The 22,491-nt window shown below is 36.5% G+C and overlaps 1 protein-coding gene across 2 annotated transcripts in view; it reads left to right on the forward strand.

The window, feature by feature from the left end:
* Positions 1-8,351: 8,351 nt before the first annotated feature.
* The window catches only part of NCKAP1 (NCK associated protein 1), a 99,360-nt gene continuing 85,220 nt past the window's right edge, over positions 8,352-22,491 (forward strand). Inside the window, exon 1 of one of the 2 annotated variants that reach the window (XM_045846472.1) lies at positions 8,352-8,770. In XM_045846472.1, coding sequence (XP_045702428.1) covers positions 8,663-8,770 — 108 coding nt within the window. In that variant the 5' untranslated portion in view covers positions 8,352-8,662. The remainder of the gene's footprint in view (positions 8,771-22,491) is intronic. The other variant, XM_045846382.1, reaches the window with a different exon arrangement.

Genomic DNA, 22,491 nt, shown 5'->3' on the forward strand with positions numbered 1-22,491 from the left:
TAAAATTTATCTCTCCCTGGCTGGCATAGCTCAGTGGATTGAGCGCGGGCTGCAAACCAAAGTGTCGCAGGTTTGATTCCCAGTCAGGTCACATGCCTGGGTTGCAGGCCATGGCCCCCAGCAACCGCACATTGATGTTTCTGTCTCTCTCTCTTTCTCCCTCTCTTCCCTCTCTAAAAATAAAGAAATAAAATCTTTAAAAAATTTATTTCAAGCATTTCTTACAATAATCTAGTGAGATAGATACAATTATTCCCATTTAAGGTCAAAAATTGAGGTTTAGAGCACTTTAGTCACATGCCCAAGGTCATACTACTGTACAAGGTAAACACAGTTTTAGAATCCTGTCATTCTGACCCCAGAGGTTAGGTTTTTTTCTTCTAACCATTTAAATACATGACACCAAACTCAAATGAACATTTAACATTTTCTGACATGTGACCTCCATGTTAGGCTGATGGACTATTTCTACTTCCTTGAGAACAGAGAAAATGCTAGAGAAGTTTCTTATCTTGCTCACATCAATTCTACTGATCTACATCAGTGTATATATCAAGTGGTTAATAGCCTGTGCTCTGCCCCTTACCAATTGTAATGTTAGGCCCAACTTCCTTGTCTGTTTAATAGGAATGGTAACATGTACTTACCTCAGGAATTTGTTATGAAATGAAATAGGTCAATGCATGTAAGGCACTTGGAACAGGGCATAATACATTGCAAGTACTCAATAAATGTTAGCAAGTATCATTATCTTGTCCCTCTCTGCAACTCTCAATCAAAAATATCAATCTATGTGTCATCTGCTTCCCCTCCATCTCCTTTTTTCCTGTTTTATCAAGGCTTCTGCTCCTTTGATTATCCCTTCTCTGTGCTGAAGTTATACATCTCTACCTTTCTACAGGATAATCTGACAACTATCAAAAAGTCCTTACATAATCCCTCCAGCTACTGTACCAGTCTCTAGTCCTCTTCACAATCCTGTTGAGTCTCATTTACTGGCTTGATTTATTTTACTTTAGTCCTATAAATTGGAGCTCTTCAAGGCTTTGAACTAGGCCCTATTTTCCTTAAAAAAAAAAAAAAACTCTCTCCAAAAGTGATCTCAGATATTCCCATGGTTTAAAATAATATCCATATTTTGGGTGTTATTTGATCCCAAATTTGTATCTCCAGCCTAGACCTCTCCTTGGAGGTCCAGTTCAGTATACAGTACTCAATATCCTTCCAATTTTTGAAAGACTGTTTCCTTTTGGGGCAGACTAAATGTAAAAATGTAATGGATCTCATCTGTTTAGCTGGAACTTAAGTATCATAAGAGGCTTATCTTATATTCTAATTCAAGTTTTGTTCTACCACTTATTTTGCCAATTTTCCCTGTAGCATTCTATATTGAAAAAAAAGAAAAAAGACTTAAGAGCCCTATCTGGGTAGCTCAGTTGGTTAGTGCATCCTCCTGATATGCCAAGGTTGCCAGTTCAATCTCCAGTTAGGGTGCAAACAGGAATCAACCAATGATTGCACTAATAAGTGGAACAACAAACCAATCTCTCTCTCTCTCTTCCCCTTCCTCCCTCCCTCTCTCTCTCTCTCTCTCTCTCTCTCTCTCTCTCAAATAAAAAAAAATACTCACCCTGGCTGGTGTGGCTCAGTTGGTTGGAGCTTGATCCCATAGCCAAAGGGCTGCGGGTTCAATTTCTGGTCTGGGCACATGCCTGGATTGCAGATATGATTCCCTGGCCCAGGTGGGTGCAATCCCTAGTCTCTGTGCATAAGGGAGGTGGCTGATTGATGCTTCTCTCTCGTGTCAGTGTTTCTTTGTCTTCCTTCCAAAGGGTTACCATTAAAAAAAAAAGGCTTGAGAGCAAACCAAAAAGATCAATCAATATTCATATGCAATGATAACATATTTCATCATCTACTATTTAAATGTAAGTCAAAATACAATAAATTTCCAAAAGAAAACAAAAAAAACTACTGTGCAAAAAATTAAGAATTAAAAATAATCATAAACTGAAATTGTTCATTACATTAGCATTCTTCTGCAGAGAAAGCTAAAGTTTTTTTGAGTGACTTTAAAAGGAAAGATAAACCTATCTTTTGTTTTGCAGAAGCAAATAAACATGTGAAGTTCATTATCAAAGATCTGGCAGGCTAAATGTTGACCCTAATTGGATGTAAACAGTCGAGATCAGTACTGTAATTAATTTTTCATTGTTTTCTTTTTGAACTTTTCGGATCAGTTCTATTTCTGGCATCTCTTCTGCTGACTACTGAGACATCTTATATTTCATTTAGGCCAGTCTTTGTTACTCCTTTGCAATACCAAGTTGCAATCTCTGGCTAAGTCTTAACTCCTTCATTTACTACAGATACTGGGATACTGTTGCTTCATCTTCTCCATATTGTCTTTCTTAATCATTTTTTAATAGAACAAATTTTCATTTCTGGTGGTGTTTGGATGTAGGAGAACAGAACTTGATTTAGCATGTATGTTATTGCATATCTTTTCCATAACCATGGTTAAACAACAGTGAAATCTTCTATTGTCCTTTTCCATAGTTCTTCACCCATGTTAGTTTCTGTTTACATGACAATCTAACTATACGCAGTCTTTAAGCAACATAAAAACAATTCTTTCAAAAACTCCATTAATTTATTTACATATGCCTGATGCTTCCCACAGCTTGACACACTTTTCTCTTTCTGCACTTAATTTGTCAGAATTGTAGCAGGTTCCCAAAGGAGGGATGAGGACAGACAAACACAATATTTGTCTACTACACTATTCCCAGGCTATAGCTAAGAGCCGTTAGGTGATACATAGCTAGTACTACCTGGTTTGAAGTCTCATAGGAAAAAAATGTTGCAATTGTTTTTAAGAATAAGAGGAACACTAGTTACCTTTTCCTAACCAAAGGGATTTATCCTAGGAATCCAAGAAGATGTCTTTGTTAAGTAGCAGCTCAGAAAGAGCTGCCAGGCGCGGGGGCGGGGGGTGGGGGGGAGGTTGGTAAAGGCAGGGTCCTCGCCATTACAATCTAACAAAGAACTTAATACAGGAGGCTAGAAGCAAAAGGAAGTCATGCCTCACCAATTAGTAACTCAGCAGTCCTGAGCTGGATTTGATAAAATTGCCAGGTGTCCTAAACATCATGAGCAAGAAGAAGGTAGTAGTCCTTGAGATTCTGTACTGGAAAGGGAGCCTCTGTAACAATGTCACTAAGACAAAGCTTTTACAGACTGAGAAAGAAAGACTTTGTAGCTGTAGTGGAGGGGAACCTAGAAACTAGCTAAGGTGTATGACTCCTGATCCCCAATAGTCAGCATACTTAAATTAGCTAAGTACCCACTTGTAGCCTGGGCTCAAGTGTATAGAACAAATTCACTAACTTACTGACAACTTTCTTTCCTCTGTATGTGGGGTGTTTAGACTTGCCAGGTGCCTACTTGCAGCTCCATGCTTGTGTGTTTTGTAAATAAACTTGCTATCTCATTCCCACTACATGTGTTTGTCTTTCACTTGAATTATTCTCTTCCAGATGAGCAAGAGCTGAGGCGGGAGAGGAAGGCCTCCTGACTCAAGTCTCCCTCCCCATCTGTGACACCTTCACACATTTTTCTCTTCTTGCCTTAAATAGGTAAGCAATAACAGCAAGCTGGGTCAACTAAATGATTAAAAAAGTAAACTGAAAAAGAAATTTATGATTAGCAAAAGTATTACAGAAATAATTCTCATTCTAATTTCTAGAGAAAGAAAAGCTAAGGAAGCCACCTAAAACAGCTGGTATGTAAGTCAGGGGAAATTATGGTAGAGTCTAGTTGTTAATTGAAGAAAGTTTAACCAAAGGACTATTGATGAAGGTTTAGGCAGAGTTAAGGGACTCCAGAAGAACTACAGAATCACGTTCAGTGAATGCATGACAAATTTATGCCATCCCACTGGCCTTCAGTGACATCACAGAGCATGAATGAACTTGAGTCAGACTGATAAAGGATCCAAAACTAGCTTTACCATTTTCTATGGGTGTGATCTTTGGCAACTAAAAAAAATCTGTTTCATATTCCTTACCTGTAAAATGATGAGAATATTTTAAAAAATTGTTGAGAGAGGTAGACGAGAAAATGTAACTTAAATGGTAGCGCCTGACAGTGCCAAAACACTTGAATGTTAAATTTGATTATTATTCCTTAATTTATTTTAGTAAAGATATTATAATGTTGATCACAAAACTATTATTATTTATCATACAGTTTGCTGTAATTAAAAAATAAAATAAAAGGAGTTTAAGTAAAACTTTCTCTTCCATACAAAATCCAGATACAGAGGCCAGGTTTGGTATGGCAGTTCTGCTCTAAGAAGCCCACATACCTTCCATTTCTATGTTTGTTTATTTTTTTTTAAGATTTTATTTATTTATTTTGAGAGAGAGGGGAAGGGAGGGAGAGAAACATCAATGTGTGGTTGCCATTGCACGCCCCCCACTGAGGACCTGGACTGCAACCCAGGCATGTGCCCTGACTGGGAATTAAACTGGCGACCCTTTGGCTTGCAGGCGGGCACCCAATCCATGGAGCCATACCAGCCAGGAACTATTTCTATGTTTTACCATCTTTAGTAATTGGTTATTGCCCTCGTAATTGCTCTCGTATTGCCCAAGATAGTGGTCACTGCATCCTTGTTCCATGTGGCAGAATGAATTAAATAGGGAAGAATTGGCAAAATGAGAGCAGCAGCAGTCTTTAAGGAAGGTTCTTGAAAGCTTACATCCTATTGGCTGGAACTTTAGTCATATGGCCACAGTAGGGAGGCTAGAAGATGTAGTCATTATTTTTAGGGGAGAAAGAGACAATAGCTTTCTAAGAATAAACCATACTTGAAATCTTGTCACAGTCAGGAAATTTTTCAAATTATATTTATTATCCTCAAATCCCCAAAAGTCATTTTTATTCTCACATTTGTTTTATATTTCTTCACCATTGAATTTTCCCCTCACCTTAGCATTTATGAGTCTACATATTTTCTGTTCCACTTCTCTCTTTGACTTTATTTCTCATTGTTTCTTTTTTTGTATGTAATAAATTTTCATAGTATTTTCCTTCACTTTTTTACTATTTTGTAATTTCCAAAGTTTACTTTCTGCCTAAAATGATGTGTTCTACAAGTTTATTGGTCCAAGATTTCTCATTCAAAGCCAAAATGTAAGTTACTCCTAAAGGGCTGACTTACATTACACTTCTTTACACATATTTCTATTCTCACCAGAATGTGAGTTCAAGGAGATCAAAATCTGTATCTTATACCACTTCAAATCTCCTTCTAGAAAAACAGCACTTTGCATATTTTGAGTGTCTGATTGTTCAACTGACAAATATTGAGTCCATTCAAGATTGTTACCATAAATATTTGAATGTTTTGTAATAAGATACAAAAAGCTACATGCCATAGATTTGTTTCTGAAATTTTATGAGTAGAATTTTATAACTGTATCATTGTAAACCATATTTGGGGGCAGAAAATGTAATTCTATTATAAATTCTTCTATAAAACTGATGTGATGCCTCTTCCTATTTAAATACTATCCAGTTTGGATTTTCAAATGCTTGCTTTCCTTAAAATGGATACCAGTATACTTGTCTCAATAAGAAAAAAATTATTCAAACATAATATATAACTTTTACTGTATGTAAATTATATCAATAAATCTGACTTTCAAAAAGCTATATATCTCTGTTTATACTTTTTAAGGAATACAGCCTGTACTCGTTAAATTTGCCAGTTAATTCTCTATGATTACTACAAATATGAAACTATCATCTACTTTCTATATCTCTCTGAAGGCTTATAATAATTTTAATAATCTCTGAATGTGTCCTAGGGATAAACTTCTTAGCTCAATGAAACTATTTAAAAATCTTTAGTACCAAAGGAACTGTGAAGATTATCCTTTATATGATGAAGGAAATAAGATCTTCAATTATGCTTTTAAAAACTTAGTTTCCTAATCATTTAAAAAATTATGCTTTTCCAGAAAACTACTATCAGGAAAAAATCCACAACAGGAGCAATTTTTTCATAATAATTTTATAGGGTGAATCACATGGTATATTTTCAAAGACTGAAAAACTGAAAGAAAATATAAAATGACATATATCAATTACAATTGCCATAAAATCATACAGGCATGGTAAAACATATGATTACTGCTCACATATTATAAGCACTCGCAATATACTTTATACTATACATACAAGCAACTTCAAAAGAGTTGGATCTTAAGAAAATGCTTTTTGGGGCAAAACAGAGAAATACAAAAATTGTTACTTTATCTCGACTTCTTTTAGTCAAATTGATATATTCCATTCAGTCTAGGGCCAGTATGTCTAAAAATTAGTTACAATAAAAATTGAATACTAATGAGACCAGTATCTACAGCGTTCCTCCTCTATAAGGAACCAAGTTATAAGCAGCTAGAAGTGTCCAAGTTCTTATGAAAACATGATGGTGGCTTTTCCTGAGCTGTAATAGTCGTAATCAAATTATAAGACAGTACCATTTTCTTGCTTTCACTAATAAATCACTTTTGAAAAACTAGAACATGATATAACTTTCATTGGTGGGACTCTAATTCTGCCTCTAGTCAAATTTGTCTTGGTCCCCTAAAAGAGCACACCTTTCCCCCAATATTCAACACCTGTCGATTTTCTTTTTCCAGGTCTGTTCTCACTATCCTTTTCTTTTTTCAAAAATAAATTTATTGATTTTAGGGAGAGAGGGGAAGAGAGAAAGAGAGAACACCTTGGATTTCTTGTACCGCTTAGTAGTGCATTCACTGGTTGCTTCTGGTGGCTCATTTTATGTGCTCTGACCACAGACGGTGACCACTGCGCTCTAACCAACTAAGCTACCAGCCAGGGCTGTTTTGTCTTAAGGTCCAGATGCTTGCTTCTTCTAAATTAACGTCTTAACCATTAGGTTGAAAAGTAACCAGATAAATTAAATCCTCCAATGTGTTATTGACTTATAATAGCTTAATAGGTGATCTCTAGTGTGTTTGTACTTTTTTTTTTTAAGCAATCTTTAGGCACAAAGCCTTCATTCAAGGTCATGAAGTTCTATGTATAGAAGAACTTCAAGCACAAGCACAAGATCAGGTATGATTGACTTTCGGGTGAATGCAGGGCTCTTTTAATGCCTTTTAAATAAAATCCACTCGGTCCACTCCCTTTCTCTCCTTGGGCTAGTAAAATGAAGGTTTCTGTAGGAAAATACATATCAGCATTAAAAATTGTTTTAAAAACTATTCCTCACAATTTCCTCGTAAAGTGTTTTGATCAATCCAATGATGGCTTTACTCATAGAGTGTCTTTAAGGGTGGCAGAACATTTTGTCATTCACTTAAAATCAACGAATATAATGGAAAAGGTTAGCACATCAAAGGAAATGAAGTCCGAAAACATCAAAGAAGCTCGAATCCTTTTGCCTGGAATCCTAACTCCAGTCGATTTACCTATGTCATTGATTTCTTCACTTTTGGAAACATACCTAATATATTTGACCAGAGGGAATAGCCTCTAGAGTGTGGTTGAAAGAAACTGATGGGGGGCGGGGGAGGTGAGATGGAAAAGTAGTAGAAAGTTTCCAAGAAAGTATTTGGGGTGAAGGCCAGAAAAAAAAATGGGAGCGTTCCTTCATTCTTTAAACAATAATTAACTTTTTTGCCGTCCTTATGCCAAGGACTCTGGCGTCTTCTCCGGATGGGTGCTTCTCGCAGACAAATTCCGGATTCGGATTATCTCAGGAACACGAGTTGCCCTCGCTTCCGACCTCCCGTCTCACAAACCTCCTCGAGGAAGGGAAGTCGGGAGGGAATGGGGAGAAGCGATGTCCACTAGCACAACTGCTGTGTTCATCGGGGAGCGTCTGCCAAGCAGTGGGAGAAAAAGAGCGTGGAGCCACCAGCCCACTCTTAGGCGAAACTCTCTCGAAACCAGCACCCTCCTCCCACCCCACCCACGGGCTTCTGCTAGTTTCTTTAGGGAGCTGGTGCGGGAAGGCAACTTTTGGAAACTTGAAGGAGGGGGTTGTGGGGCGTAGTGGGACGAGCGTACGTGCGACGGCCCCTCGCAAGTAGATCCGGGTTTAGGGCTCCCAGGCCGAAAACAGGGGCAGTGGGCGGGCCGGGCAGGGTCTGGGCCAGCGCCGGAGGCAATTGGAGAGGCGGAGGGGGAGAGGGCCCCCAGTCGCTGTTCCCCGTCCGGCCTCGTGGGGGCGCCAGCGCCGCCGATCAGGTGACCGACCGTTCGTCCGGGGCTGCGGGAAGCGGCCTCGTTCTCAGCCGGCGGAGACGCCGCCGCCGCCGCCGCCACACCTAGTGGAGGAGCCCGGGAGGGCGGCTCGGTGGGGGCTGGGGACGGAAGGGCGGCGGGCAGAAGGCAGGAGGCTGCGGGGGAAGGGACCCCTAGGCGTCCGCCACTGCTCGCTCAGTCACCGGCGCGGAATTGGGGCGCAAGGGCCATGGGCGCGCTCCCCTGAGGCGGAGGTCGCGGGCGGGAGGGGAGGAGGCCGTAGAGAGGTTGCGGTGGCCGCGGGCCGGTGACTGGGCGCAAGAAGGCCGGCGGCGGCGGCACCACTATCACCACCACCACCACCATCACCTTCACCATGTCGCGCTCCGTGCTGCAGCCCAGTCAGCAGAAGCTGGCGGAGAAGCTCACCATCCTCAACGACCGGGGCGTCGGCATGCTCACCCGCCTCTACAACATCAAGAAGGTGCGCACGGGCCGGCGAGGCCGCGGCGGCGGGGCTGGCGGGCCGGGGAGTGCGGGCGGCGGGCGGCTCCCTGGTCTGAAATCACGGCACTGCCGCGTCGGGCCCGGCCCAGGCCGGGCCCACAGTCCCCGGAGGCGCCGCGGCCTTACGCGGAGTCCCGGGCGCCTCCCCCGGCGACTCTCTGGCCGGCCGGAGGCAGAGAGAAGCCATTTCCCCGCTCCAGCTGCGGGATCCGGCCAGGCCTGGCGGCGGGAGAGGACGCCGCCGCTGCCGCCTCCTCCCCGGCGCCCTCGCCCCCGGGACGTGGTCGGCAGGAAAGGGAGGGTGGTGGGTGGACAAGATTGAGGTGGGGGTAGGAAAACTTGGATGTTCCATTAACTGTGGTTGAATGGTAAGAATCTGGCGGAGATTATAGCAATTTTTTTCTTAATTTTTTGGTGTATAAGTGTGCGAATGCAGGAAGGGGTTGGCTAATCAGGATGAACTCCGCACCCCCTTCACTTTGCCACTTTATTTTAGATTGCTAGATAAAAGCCCTGTGAGAGCGTGTTGACGATTAACAATTATTTCATTTTGAAGGTGAAGAGGAGGGGGAAGTGAGGGTGGAACCAGTTTTCTTCTGAAATACTTCTGGGCTGTGTGTGAGTCACTAGAACAGGAATAACAACCTTCCCTCCCCTCTTTACTCCTCCTCGTCTTAGTTTTTCCAACTCTGTCTGATAGTACCAAAACACCTTTCTTAAAGTTTGAGGTGTGCACAAAATAAAAACTGTAAATATATTGCTATCACCGCTGATCTATAGTATATTCAGATGATTTGAATAGCTATAGCTAATAGGCCCATTGCAAGTCTTGACAGAGCTTCAGCAGATTAAGGAATGTTAGCCTGGTTTGGAGTTAAGAAAAATAGATGTCAAGGTAGAACAAATATATATTAATTTATCTTAGGAGAAAACAACCAAAATCTTTTTTCTTGTAAGACAAGGTTAGTAAGTGTAGAGAATTTGATAAAGAGAAAACAAAGAGATATTTTCGGTACAATATAGATCCTTAAGAGTTTCCAATGTGTACTTGATGTCATATCTTCATAATTATTATTGTTGGTTTTTTACTGTATCATGAATATTTCCTCTTAGTTTAAATATAGCAATAGAACTACAATGCTTGTAAATTAGGACTGCTGAAATAAGCTTTTTTTAAAAAATTTATATCATGGGGTTCAAGCATAAAACTGGTTTACTTCAACAATTTGTTGCAGACACTGTAATTCTAAAGGAGAATACTGCCCTGGTGTAATGGTGAAAAATTTTGTATACGGATAGCTAGGTTCCAGTTGCTCACGTGTATGAAAGAGGACTGATTGCCTCTAAATCCAGTGCAGTCTGGAGAGTAAGGTGCCTACCCATTTTGTTACATTTTATGTGACAGGGGCTTTGCGTCATTACAAAGAAGCTCTCTGTTTACCAGTCTTGGCTATAAATTTCTGTAGATTGCGAATAGTTTAATTTTAGATAGTGTTACTTCGAGGTTGCATTGACCTGAGCTTTATATTGTCAGATTACACTACTTAACAAACTTGGAAATTGATTCCTATATGAACTTTATCCAAAAAACCGAGCATTACTAAAAGTTACTAGACTTGTGGTATTGTGGTTAAAGGAAATGGTTATGATGGTTTCCAGAAGAGGAAGTGAGAGTAACATCAAAAGTGATTTGGGTAATTGGGCAAAATACCTTTTTTAAGTATTTATTAAACATTTTTATAGTAAAAATGCACACATACTTTATATATTCCACCTTTATGAATTAAATAAAATTAAACTGAATTCTAGACATCTGAATTTTTATAATCCCAGTTCACTGCTTTTTTTCAAAGGCATATTTTCTTTCATTTCCTGTTTTGAGAAACTTCATGCTCTTGTTATAAATGAACTATCAAAATTTAAAATGAGTTGAGTATAATCATATCTAAGTGTTGGATATTCTTAGTTATTGAAATGTTGTATTTTAGCATTTAACACATAGTTTGTTGAGAAATATTTTGTCTACCTTACCTGATTGTGCAGTGACAGTGTTACTAATTTTTTTTTAAAAATTATTTATTTATTTTTAGAGAGAGGGGAAGGGAGGGAGAGACACATCAGTGTGTGGTTGCCTCTTGTGAGCGTGTGCCCCCCCCCATGTGCCCCCCTCCCCACATGCCCTAGACTGGAAATCCAACTGGGGACCCTATGGTTCACAGGCTGGTGCTCAATTCACTGGGCCACGCCAGCCAGGGCTCATTTTTGAGTAACTACTATAATAATAGTAATTACCTACCCATTTTACTCGAAAGCTACGTTTTAAAAAATCAGGTGCCTGTATTTGTATACAAGGATTTCTGATACCAAGAATTAACGAATCAGACGCAACCTTGCTATGCCATGTGACCAGTACTTTGGTTTTTTACCTGGTCCATGAGGCCGTCATTTAGGCCTTGTTAAAATGGATAATATAGTATCTATTATATGTATTTAACATATATAAATGTGAATGTGTGTATATATAATCTTGTTCTAGTTTTAATGATAGTAGATTTGGGTTTGCTCTCCTTGTGTAATTCTGCATACAAATACATCAGATAGATTTTGAATCATGCAGCCTATGTAGAGGTGTCTGTAAGACTGGCGTGTCTTCCTTGCTGGCTAGGGATTGAAACATTTGTTCAAAAATCTTGCCAAGAAAATTGAGTAAGATCTGCTTATCATGTGTTTATAAGGTTCATGTTGTCTGCATTTTTATGACAGTATAAACCACGTAATCTTTGCAATCTCAGCTTCTTACAGTCTTCAAAAAAACCTTCCACCATATACTGCATATCTGCCAATCAGTTATCATGTTTTAAGTAATGCTTGTGTGCATTAGATTGTCAGTCAGATCTGATTACTTTGCTCTACTTTAATTGGAAGTGTGCAGTGGAATATTTTAGTGAGTATACAGAATGAAAAATACTTGCAGTGACCTATAATCAAGAATAGTATGCTTTAGCCCTGGCGGCTCAGTTGATTGGAGCATTGTTCGTATAACAAGTTGTGGGTTTGATCCTGGATCATGACAGATATGTACATTTTGGGTTCCATCCCCATTTGGGGTGTGTATAGGAGGCAACTGATGGATGTTTTTCTCTCTCACATCAATGCTTCTCTCTCCCCCTCACCCCCCAGTCCACTCCCACTCTCCCTCTCTTCTCTCTCTAAAATCAGTAAACATATCCCAAGTGAGGATTAAAAAAAAAAAAGTAATGTGCTTTAATGCTCATCGGGGGAAAGTGACATGGTTTACTGAAAAATGCTTTACATTTTTTAAAAAAATTTCATCAGTTGGAAAATTTTTTAAATCTTAATATGTACAGGTTATGGAAATTTTAAGGCATTTGTCTAATCAGGGATATAGGAACACATGAAGGAGGATTTTAGGGTAAAGGTGTGAAAGTGGTAGGTAGTTTTACATTTAAATATATTTGTTTTTGAATTCTTTAAAGTTTTATTTTCCATTAAAATGTGTCTTCCCTTTTCTAGACCTTATGTAGTGATTTTTAATATTTTTAAGTCTACTTTTATACCTGTTAATGTGGCATGGCAGGCAGTGTGGTGGTGGTGGTAAGGAATATTGGACCAGAAGTTAGGAGACCAGCATTCCAGTCTTCAGCCTGTCACTGAGAGTTCTTTAAAATTGAGTAGGTGTCTTGACTCCTGTGAGGTTCATTTCTCCTCATTGGTTTAATGGGAGAAAAGTAACTGTGAATGGAACACTAAAGTTGATTCCAGCTCTGATGATGTTAACTTTACAAGTTCATTGTGAAGTGGCAGAGTAGAAGCTATGGCTCATTTTAGACAGTAACTGAACTCAGTCTAGTTTTCCATAATATGGGATAGCTATGCTCTGCCTATTTCACTAGATTATTTGTGAAGATAAAAGACTATAACAATGTGAAAATTGTTTAGTAAAATGTCTGTAAATGTAAGGTAGTATTTATTTAGGAGTCTCAGCAATCTTTTGGGCAGCATGTGTATTTCTGAAATTTGACTGTAGTTTAGCAAACACATCCCCAACTTCCAAAAAAACCATTTTTGCTGAGTTTTAAAATATTTTTTTGTTGTTTACTGTCTTGTTTTTTCTCTTCTTTTCCTATACCAACAGGAACTTGATAACACTGTATACCAAGAAGGTCTCAGTCAATGCTTGCATATTTTTTCTCTTGTTAAATTATTATCTCAGCTCCACAGGACAGAAATGACCCACCCAAACTTTTTTTACATGGAATATTTTTGCAGATTTCAACACAGTTTTACTCTTTGATTAGAGCAATATTTTTTCTTGTACAGCCCTTTCCGCATGACTGTGGATGCATTTATTTCATGAGGAAAAACATTAATAGAATAGCAGTGAACAGTGAAAGTTATTAGCTGGTATCTGCTTATGTAATGGGGAAAAAAGATGCATATAAGAGATGCAGTGCACAGCCAAGGGAGGGCGTCCAGCTTCAATCCTCCATTTCATGTTATTTCCTCTTCATTTAGGATGTCATTTTTCTCTGTTGGTTAGTCCGATTCTAAGGATTGGATTGTGGCATGCTCTAGACTAATAAATTATTATTGCTGTCAGATTTTTTTTTATCCCAGTGGGGTTTCATTATGAAGAGCCTTAAACATTAGAATAAAACATTTTCTTTCCATAAATCTGAATTTAAATAATGTATTCTTTATTTAAACAAATCTGTTGTGTCTGTTTGTAACTTTATTTTTTATTTTTTAATCCTCACCCAAGGACATTTTTTTTTTCATCATTTTTTAGAGAGAAAAGAGAGGGAGAAGGGGGGGGGCGGTGGGAGAGAAAGGAAGAAAGAAACATTAGTGGGTAAGCTCCCTGACCCAGGATGGAACCCACAACCTAGGCATGTGCCCTGACTGAGAATCAAACCCACAACCTTTCAGTGCATGGGATGATGCTCCAACCAACTGAGCCACACCGGCCAAGGCTGTAACTTTTTTTTTCAAGGAAGCTGCTTGTATAAATGAGGATTTGAACATTCTTGTTACTCTGGATGGTAAGGAGAAAAACATTGAAGAAAAAAATTATTTTTAGTTTTTGAAGTGGCAATGATAGGTTATCTTGTGTTTTTTTTTGTGTGTGGAATTGCTAAGTAATTTAAATATTAAATTTTCTTAATTACAAAAATAACACGTTTATTGTCAAAAACTAAAACAACAGAAATGTGTAACTTCAAAAATTCTCTGCCTGCCTATTCCCAATTTTAAAAATAAGCCGTATATACGTATACCCTTTTCTGTACAATTGCTAACATGTGCCATGAGTATTCTATTATGATTAAATTAAGTTCTTTGAAAAAAATAGAACAAGCATAGTACAGTTTACATATAAATGAAATTGGGGTCCTAATCATTTGCTTGTATACTTACATTTCACGAAAATAAAAGCAGTGGGTTTACTTAGCTAGCTACATCCCATGTTAAAAATGAGGCCCAGATGAAAAAGTTTGTTTGTGTTGAAAGTTCTTGTTCTTGCTGGTTAGGATAATTGAAAAATCTAATTCACATTCTTATTTGATAATTTGCTAGCAATGTTAGTATTAAGTAAAATTTCAGTAATAATTTTGGGTCAGGTTCATTAGATGTACATTTTATATGTTACTAAGAACTAAATAGTTTCATCTCTTTAAGTGTAATAAAAATAATATGTAATAAAAGTTGTGCCAGCTGCCATTTAATGAAGTATTGCTATATGCTAAGTATTCGGAATTTTTTATTTGTACTTACACCTATGATGTAGGTACCTATTTTTTAGATAGCGCAATTAAATTATAGTGGTTAAGTAATTTGCCCAGTTTTTACTCTAGAAAATAAGAATTTGGATCGGCACCTTTCTTTCTTGGGTCCTGAATCTGATCTCTTTTAATTATTTTTGCTATTAGATTTATATTCATTAGTGAAATTTTTGTGGGAGATATACATTTTTGAAGACATAATAACATTAAAGAAATAAGTATATTATAGAAATAACTTTCCTCTTTACTGTAGATTATTTTTGTTTGAACTTTATATGGATTTATGTGAAAACATTAAGATTATACTATCAGTATATCAGAGTGATTATTAAGGGAAACTTCTGTTTAGCCTTGTGATGTATTAAAATGACAAGTAGTTTAGAATTAGGAATTTTAAAATTCAGTTTATTCAAACAATTTTGGGAAAATACATTTACTTTTCATGTTCATACATTTTTTTCTTTGTGGTTGTTTTAAAAATTTAGTCTCTGACATATTAAAATATACAAGCTGAAATACCATATGAGTAATACTAAAGAAATAAACTGGAATTTTGCTTAAACTGAGGGAAGAATACATATAAAGCAAAAAGGGAGTTGTAAACTAAAAAAAAAAAAACCAGTGAAATAGTATCTATCTTAATTATAAGGATATAGGCAATTATTTCTTCACTTGGGGATATTTTGTTTTTAACTTTAAAATTTTGGATATACTTTTACTCATTTTACATTTTGAATTCTAGTCAAATGTTAACAATTTCACATTGAAGAACCCTGCAAAGTGAAATATAAGAAATGAAGTTAAGGGAGCGTGTCTAGTAACTTTGTTTCTGTCTTGGACTTAGCAGAATTAGTAGTACTCTTTTCTAGTCCCAGGGTGTGTTTTTTTGTTGACTGGTTTTAATATTGCCTTTATTAGTAAATGTAGTAAAGTCTTCTCAATTTTGACCGTATTAATTTGCAATACTGTGTTTAGACTTTGGTAAGTTTACTTAATCTGACAGTAATGAGAAAATTAATTATTCAGATATTGTACTGAAATGTTTTACTTAAATAAGTCATATTTGATAAGCTTTTGAATTGTTAGTTTGTAAGTGGGGTGTACATGCACCACTTTCAAAGGAAGCTCTTGTTTGAAGTAAAAGAGCCTATACTGGAAAATACTTTCTTATTGCATAGTTGATTATAGTAGATACTGAACTGCAATAAAACTGCATCTTTAAAACTATTTTATAAGTCATATGAGCTATTTCAGTTAGTTTCAAATATTCAAGGTTTCCTTTTCACTCATTCATTTATTCTTCATTTATTGAATGTCTTCCTGGATACAGGGAAACATACTTGTACATTAAGTTGCAGTTTCCAGTGGCAACAAGTCCATATCTTAGTGGGTGAGAGCGACATAAAGATATTTAACTAACTGAACAGTATATAAGTGTGGTTGTGGGAGTCTTGAGAAGGGAGTTAAAAATTGCAGTCTGTGGGAGATGGGAGGAAAAGATAGTTATATTTGTATTGACTTTGAAGTATGAACACAAGCTTCAGCCAGGCAATGACAAGGGGTAGTCAGTCATTTAAGATTCCAGAGCTTTTATTCAGTAGCATATATAAAGATACAAAATAGGCCTTGGCCTAGTGGCTCAGTTGGTTGGAACATTGTCCTGTACACCTAAAATTTGTGGGTTTGATTCCCTATCAGGGACCATACCTAGGATACCAGTTTGGGAGGCAACCCATGCATATTTCCCTCTTTCTTTCTCTCTCTTCTCCCCCCCCCCATCCCCTTAAAATCAATAAACATATCCTCCAGTGAGGATTTAAAAAAAAGATACAAAATATACAAGTTACAAAATATCTTAGCAATGTCTAATGTCCTCTTTGCAGGCATAAAGCCTCTAAACTTCATTATCATTTTCCATACTTGCAGTATATCCCATGGTTTCAGAGAGCTAGTAGATTCTAGATAAAACTCTGATACTTTTTTTTAACTTTGGATAAGTTATTTAACCTTTCTGGGTTATAATTTCTTTATTTGTAAGTTGAGGAGACCAGTGGTTCTTAGTCAGGTATGTAAAATATATAATAATTTTGGAAGATTTTTTTAAAAGATTTATTTATTTATTTTTAGAGAGGGAAGGGAGGGAGAAAGAGAGAGAAACATGAATGTGCAGTTGCTGGGGGCCTGTGGCCTGCAACCCTGGCATGTGCCCTGACTGGGAATCGAACCTGCGGCACTTTGATTTGCAGCCCGTGCTCAATCCACTGAGCTACGCCAGCCAGGGCTTTAATTTTGGAAGATTTTAAAAAATACACATATCTGGATCTTGACCCAAATATACTGAGAAAAAGCCCCTGAAGTGGTTCTGATGTTATGAACCAGTAAATTAAGTAAAATGTAAGTTGTTAATACCTCTCATTTCTTTCTGGATAATTACTTGTTCATTGGTGATTTAATTTTGTTTTCTTGGGTGTAGCTAAATTTCTGGAATGCTGGCTGTACATATGCTCTCTTCTATCTAAACCATCTATATGATGCTTACTTGATCTCAGCTTCTGGTATGCTCCAATTATATATTTTTTTGTTCTCTAAACTATGCCCTTTTTATTGGTTCTAATTCTTGCAGTCTTAAATACATATTCCACATTGTGCAATACTCTAATTAAATGAGTTAATTTATATAAAGTGCTAGTATAGTGTGTGGCATAAGAGTGAGAAGTGAATAAATGTTATTAGTTGGCTAATGTTATTCCATTTTGGGGGCTTGAAACAGTGAACACTTACTATTAAATCTAGCTCAGGACCATTTTTAGGATACTTTTCTTAACTATTCCTTTTAACTATCTGAAATTACAGTTACTACTAGTACAAAATAACTAAAATTACTATATTTCAAGAGTATGTTCTTCAGTAGTCCTTTAAAGAGCAACATTTTTAGAATAGTATAAATATGACCAGATATAACACTTAAAAAAAAACTATGACAGAACATGTTTTTTTTTAATACATTGAGATGTTTCTGTATATTGGAAACTGAAAACTGTGTAAGGGCAACAGTGACAGAGATAGCTTGTGAACTGAGTAGTAATAGCTCATTTGATTCATTAAAATTTTTAATAATGAGTTTTGAAATATAAAATGGGTTGAAATATTTCTTAGGTTCATGATTGTTTCAAAACTTATGCTTAAAAATCGAATTTATGCGAACCAAAGTGTTGCAGGTTCGATTCTCAGTCAGGGTACATGCCTGGGTTGCAGGCGATGACCCCCAGCAACCGTACATTGATGTTTCTCTCTCACGCTCTATCTCTCTCCTTTCCCTCTCTAAAAATAAATAAATAAAATCTTTTTAAAAAATCTAATTTATGTATCTTTAAGTTTGTGATGATTGGGTCTAATTAAGAGGTAGTTGTTGATGAATTACATTAATTTTAAGGCATTTCCAATAATTTTGTATACTTTTCTATTAAGTCTCTTAATTCAAACCATGACAGTGGATTACTACTTTTCTTTTTTTCTTTTTCTTCCACCTATTGAAGCTCAAGGGGAAGTTCGAAGCAGATTGACTGGACAAAATATAAGTGGTAGACATGAGAAAAAAATGGAAATTTAACCATTCATACTAGAATTTGAGGCTTGTTTTGCTCCTGATTTTCCAGTATTCATTGAAAAGTTTCATGCTGTATTACTCTCATTCTTTTTAAAATTATAAAATAACGATAGGTAAATTGCCTTTTAAATTTTTTAAAAAGATTTTTATTTATTTTTTAGAGAGTGGGGAAGGGGGAGAGAAAGAAGGAGAGAGACATCAATGTGTGGTTGCCTCTCATGCACCCCCTACTGGGAACCTGGCCTGAAACCCGGGAATGTGCCCTGACTGGGAATTGAACCAGTGACCCTTTGGTTCATAGGTCAGCACTCAGTCCACTGAGTTATACCAGCCAGGGTGTAAGTTGCTTTTATAGGCCACGATTTTAGGTGATACACATCCTTCCTCTAGGCATTAATTTGCAGTTTGTTGAAGACTCAGAAAATCTTTGCCTCTGTATGCCTTCCATTTTGCAAAGCCTGCTTTAAAAACTATGATATTTCTTACTTATTGAATAAAAATTAAATTCCTTTTTCTAGCATAAATTGGTCACATTTTGTATTTTACTTTCCTTCCCTGATGTGTTTCAGATAAAGTCTGGTGTTGAGGTTTTTATTGGAAGACATTTTGTGGCCTGAATAAAATATTGTGTGGTTTTCTGTAACATATTTGTTTGTTATTTTTGATGATACATTGTATTTGTGTTTTGTGAAAAAATGAACTTGGAGATACTGAATTGACAATCAGTACTGGCCTGGAATTAGTTAAATGGAAATCTTATTGTGGTAACTGGGAACTCACTCTAAATATCCATGTGTTTTGAAGAGTTTTATTTTAAAAATAGAAGACAATTATTTAGAACTTATTTATTAAGTCTTTATGTACCAGGCAGTGGAATAAGCATTTTATGTGCATGTTGTCTTTTAAAAATCTGAAAAATCAACTTGATTAAGCGTGTCGATGTTGCTGTCCTTATCCTGGTGGCCTCAATTTATGGGTGACAGAACCTAGGCTCAGAAGTTAAGCAACTTGCCTAAGGTCATATGGGTTGTGATCTACTAGACTCAGATAGAGTTCTTAATTTTTATAAGTATTTCCTTTAACAGTAGTATAATTTTATCTGTTACATTAAATAGTTGTAAGTCTTTTGAATTGAACTGGAAATTTAAGTGTATAAATATTTAAATTTGCTTTCAATACTAGAATTTTAAATTACAGTATTTTATGCATTGTGAAAACATTCTGAGTCAAGGTAAAAGTAAAACATAAATAAGGTTTTGGGGTGGTGATTTTTTTTTTAAATATGATTTAGATGTAGTTCCCTTTTTTGTATGGGAAAGTAGGGCTGTAAGATTCAGGTGTCATTTTGCCTCATAGTCTTTCTTTTTTGGGAGGTTGGGGTTGGGAGGAAGTAGTACTCAAATTTTATTTAATTGTATCGGTAATGTTAAATCTTTTGATTTAGTCTTCTTGGTAAGCCTGTCATACTGTATTAGTCTAGAAAGTATTGATAATTAGTTCATTTTCTTAAATGTACTTAAAGGGTGATACTTTTAAGAATAAGAATAAATATTATATTTTTATAGTATTGTAGCTGTAGTAGGATCAGATAGGCTTTTGGTTGTACCAATGGCAGGCTGGGTTCTTAAATAAGGTTGTCTATGGTTACTTTGCCCTCAAAATGAAATATCTCAATTTTTCTAAATGAAAAGTTAGTTAAGGTGGGGAAGAAGAATAATCTTTATAAACTGAGACATCTGGTTAGTTGGAATTTTGCTCTGCTGCTTTAATATAGTAGGGAATCCTTCTTAATTGAATTATTAAGTATGGCTCTTTGCCAGGATGAATTTATATAGATGTTAGCTTTTAGTCAAGTCATTGTTTATTTTTTCTTTTTTGCCTCAGTATCCCTTCCCCCAAGTGTCTCTATTGCATTAAGTAAATAAATTAAGTAGGTCGGTTTCAGAAAAAATAAAATTGGGTCTAGGACTTAGTGAATAGTATCTGTGATCCTTGTATTTTTTTATTGGTAATTTTTGAGTGCTCATGGTATGCCAATAAGTTCTGTATACACGTGCACATGTACGTAGATGCATGTGTACACATATTCATTTAATAGGCCTAAAAACTTTCTATAGTAGATTGTAATTATTACTTCCTATTTAACAGATGAAGAAACTGAGACACAGAGAAGTAAAATCACTTTATTATGGTTACATAGAAAGGAAGTGATTGAGCCAGGATTTGAAAATGGACAGCCTGTCTTAGAGTTCCTGTTCTTAACTACTAGGTTAAACTTTTTTTTTTTTAAGATTTTATTTATTTGCCGTTAGAGAGAGGGGAAGGGAGGAAGAGAGAGAGAGAGAGGGAGAGAAACCAATCAGGTGTCTTTCACCCCAATTGGGGACTGGCTTGCAACCCAGGCATGTGCCCTGACCTGCAGCATTTTGCTATGAGGGATGATGATGCAACTAAGCCACCTTGGTCAGGGCTGAACTCTTATGTAAGTACAAGAAGTTTGGTATGCTTAGATTTAGGGTAAATGAAGGGATATGTGATTGAGAGAAGAAACTGTAGTCATTATCGCTAGCTCTGTGTACTGTGATAAAAGACTATTCTGTGATTATACTTAAAGTTTTTAAAAAATTATTGATTTTAGAGAGAGAGAAACATTGATTTGTTGTTTCACTTATTTTTGCATTCATTTGTTAATTCTTGTTTGTGCCCAAACCAGGGATCAAAACCACAGCCTGTCTTATCTGCTGATGGTCAAATTAACTGAGCTGACTGGCCAGGGCTGTGATTTTTCATGAGACTTGTACTTGGGTGATTATAATTATTACAGCTATTATTAACAACAACCAACATTTTTAGAGCACTTAGGTGCCAGCCCCTTTTTTCATTCTGTACATTGTTTATCTCTCTTCTAATCCTCATAATGACCCTATGAGGTAAGTACAAATTTCTTCATTTATACGTGAAGAAACCGAGACTAGGATATGTTATGTGATATAGTCAAGGCCACGTGGCTAGTAAGCAGCGAAGATTGAAACCCAGTCAGTCTTATTGCAGAGTCTGTATCCTTAACCTTTATGGCATACTGTCTCCCAATTTATTATGTTTAGATACAGCTTACTGAGCAGTGTGGGGGGAACATAAATCGATTCCAAGGAAAGGAGATTTATTTTTCCATCAAAATGAAATTATATTCTCTTTGTTTTCATTGTAAGAAGGAAGAGCTGCTCAATATATATTTTAAGTTACCTAATTAAATCCTTACATAGTAAAATTTATAATCATGGGAAGTGAGTATGGTAGACTATCATTTTTATTATTTGTTAATCACTAATTAGAATGGATAGCTGATTTTTTAAGTAGTTAGAATGTGAAAGATAGTATATGTCATAAACTGAACATAATTTGAAATCACTTTAAGATTCTGTGCTACCTCAGTCTTGTTTATGAACCTCTGTGTTTATTATGTCACTGATGTAAGGAAATGCTAATCTGTAGCTATTTTTATTGGGATAAATTCTTCAGTTATATAGTTCTTAGTTATTATTTTATAGTGTAATATTGTTGGAAGTGGGTTAATTGAAAGATTAATTTACAAGAAATAATATTAACTAGTCTATTCTAAGGAAAAGTCAGATATATTTTAATATTTATGATGTTGAAATGGAATTTGCATAGTAGCCTTGTATCAGTTTCATTAAAGATTACAAAGTTCTAAATTTCTTAATGTTAATTTTGTTGTATCTAATTATGTGAGAATTTGCAGAGTTCCTACAGCATTCCTATTTCCATTTGGAAAATGTAGGAATGTTTGCATTGATTTTTATAATTTGGCTTGGAAGGAAGTTAGGTGGTATTTGAAAAATAGTTTCAATTTGTGCTGAGCGCAAGTCATCCAATAATGATTTATTCTTATTCTTTGCTACCGTTTCTTTTTAAGGTATGTAAAACTTCACAGTTTTGCTCCAATTTTTATAGTTGCATGTAGTCTTTATTTTTCCTTCCAGAAATATTTTAAGTTGATTCAGAAAGAATACCAAGAAACTGACATGGTTGTACCCTTACACAGTATTTAAATATATATGAGTAGTATAAACTCTGTGACTCTATTGTATACTACAACTTGCTAATTAGAAAACCTTTAAAATCGTAGCACCATAAATTTCTAATCTTGTTTTGGTATTCATAGTCTGCAGTGCATAAGTTCTCTACTGAAACGTATGTTACAGCTTGACCATTGTTTACACGTAATTTTCTCTCTTTTTATTACAATGCTTCCCCAGCAAGGACAAGTTT

This window comes from Phyllostomus hastatus, unplaced genomic scaffold, assembly GCF_019186645.2.
Source record: "Phyllostomus hastatus isolate PE091 unplaced genomic scaffold, TTU_PhHast_1.1 phas_contig_1, whole genome shotgun sequence".
Taxonomy (NCBI): domain Eukaryota; kingdom Metazoa; phylum Chordata; class Mammalia; order Chiroptera; family Phyllostomidae; genus Phyllostomus; species Phyllostomus hastatus.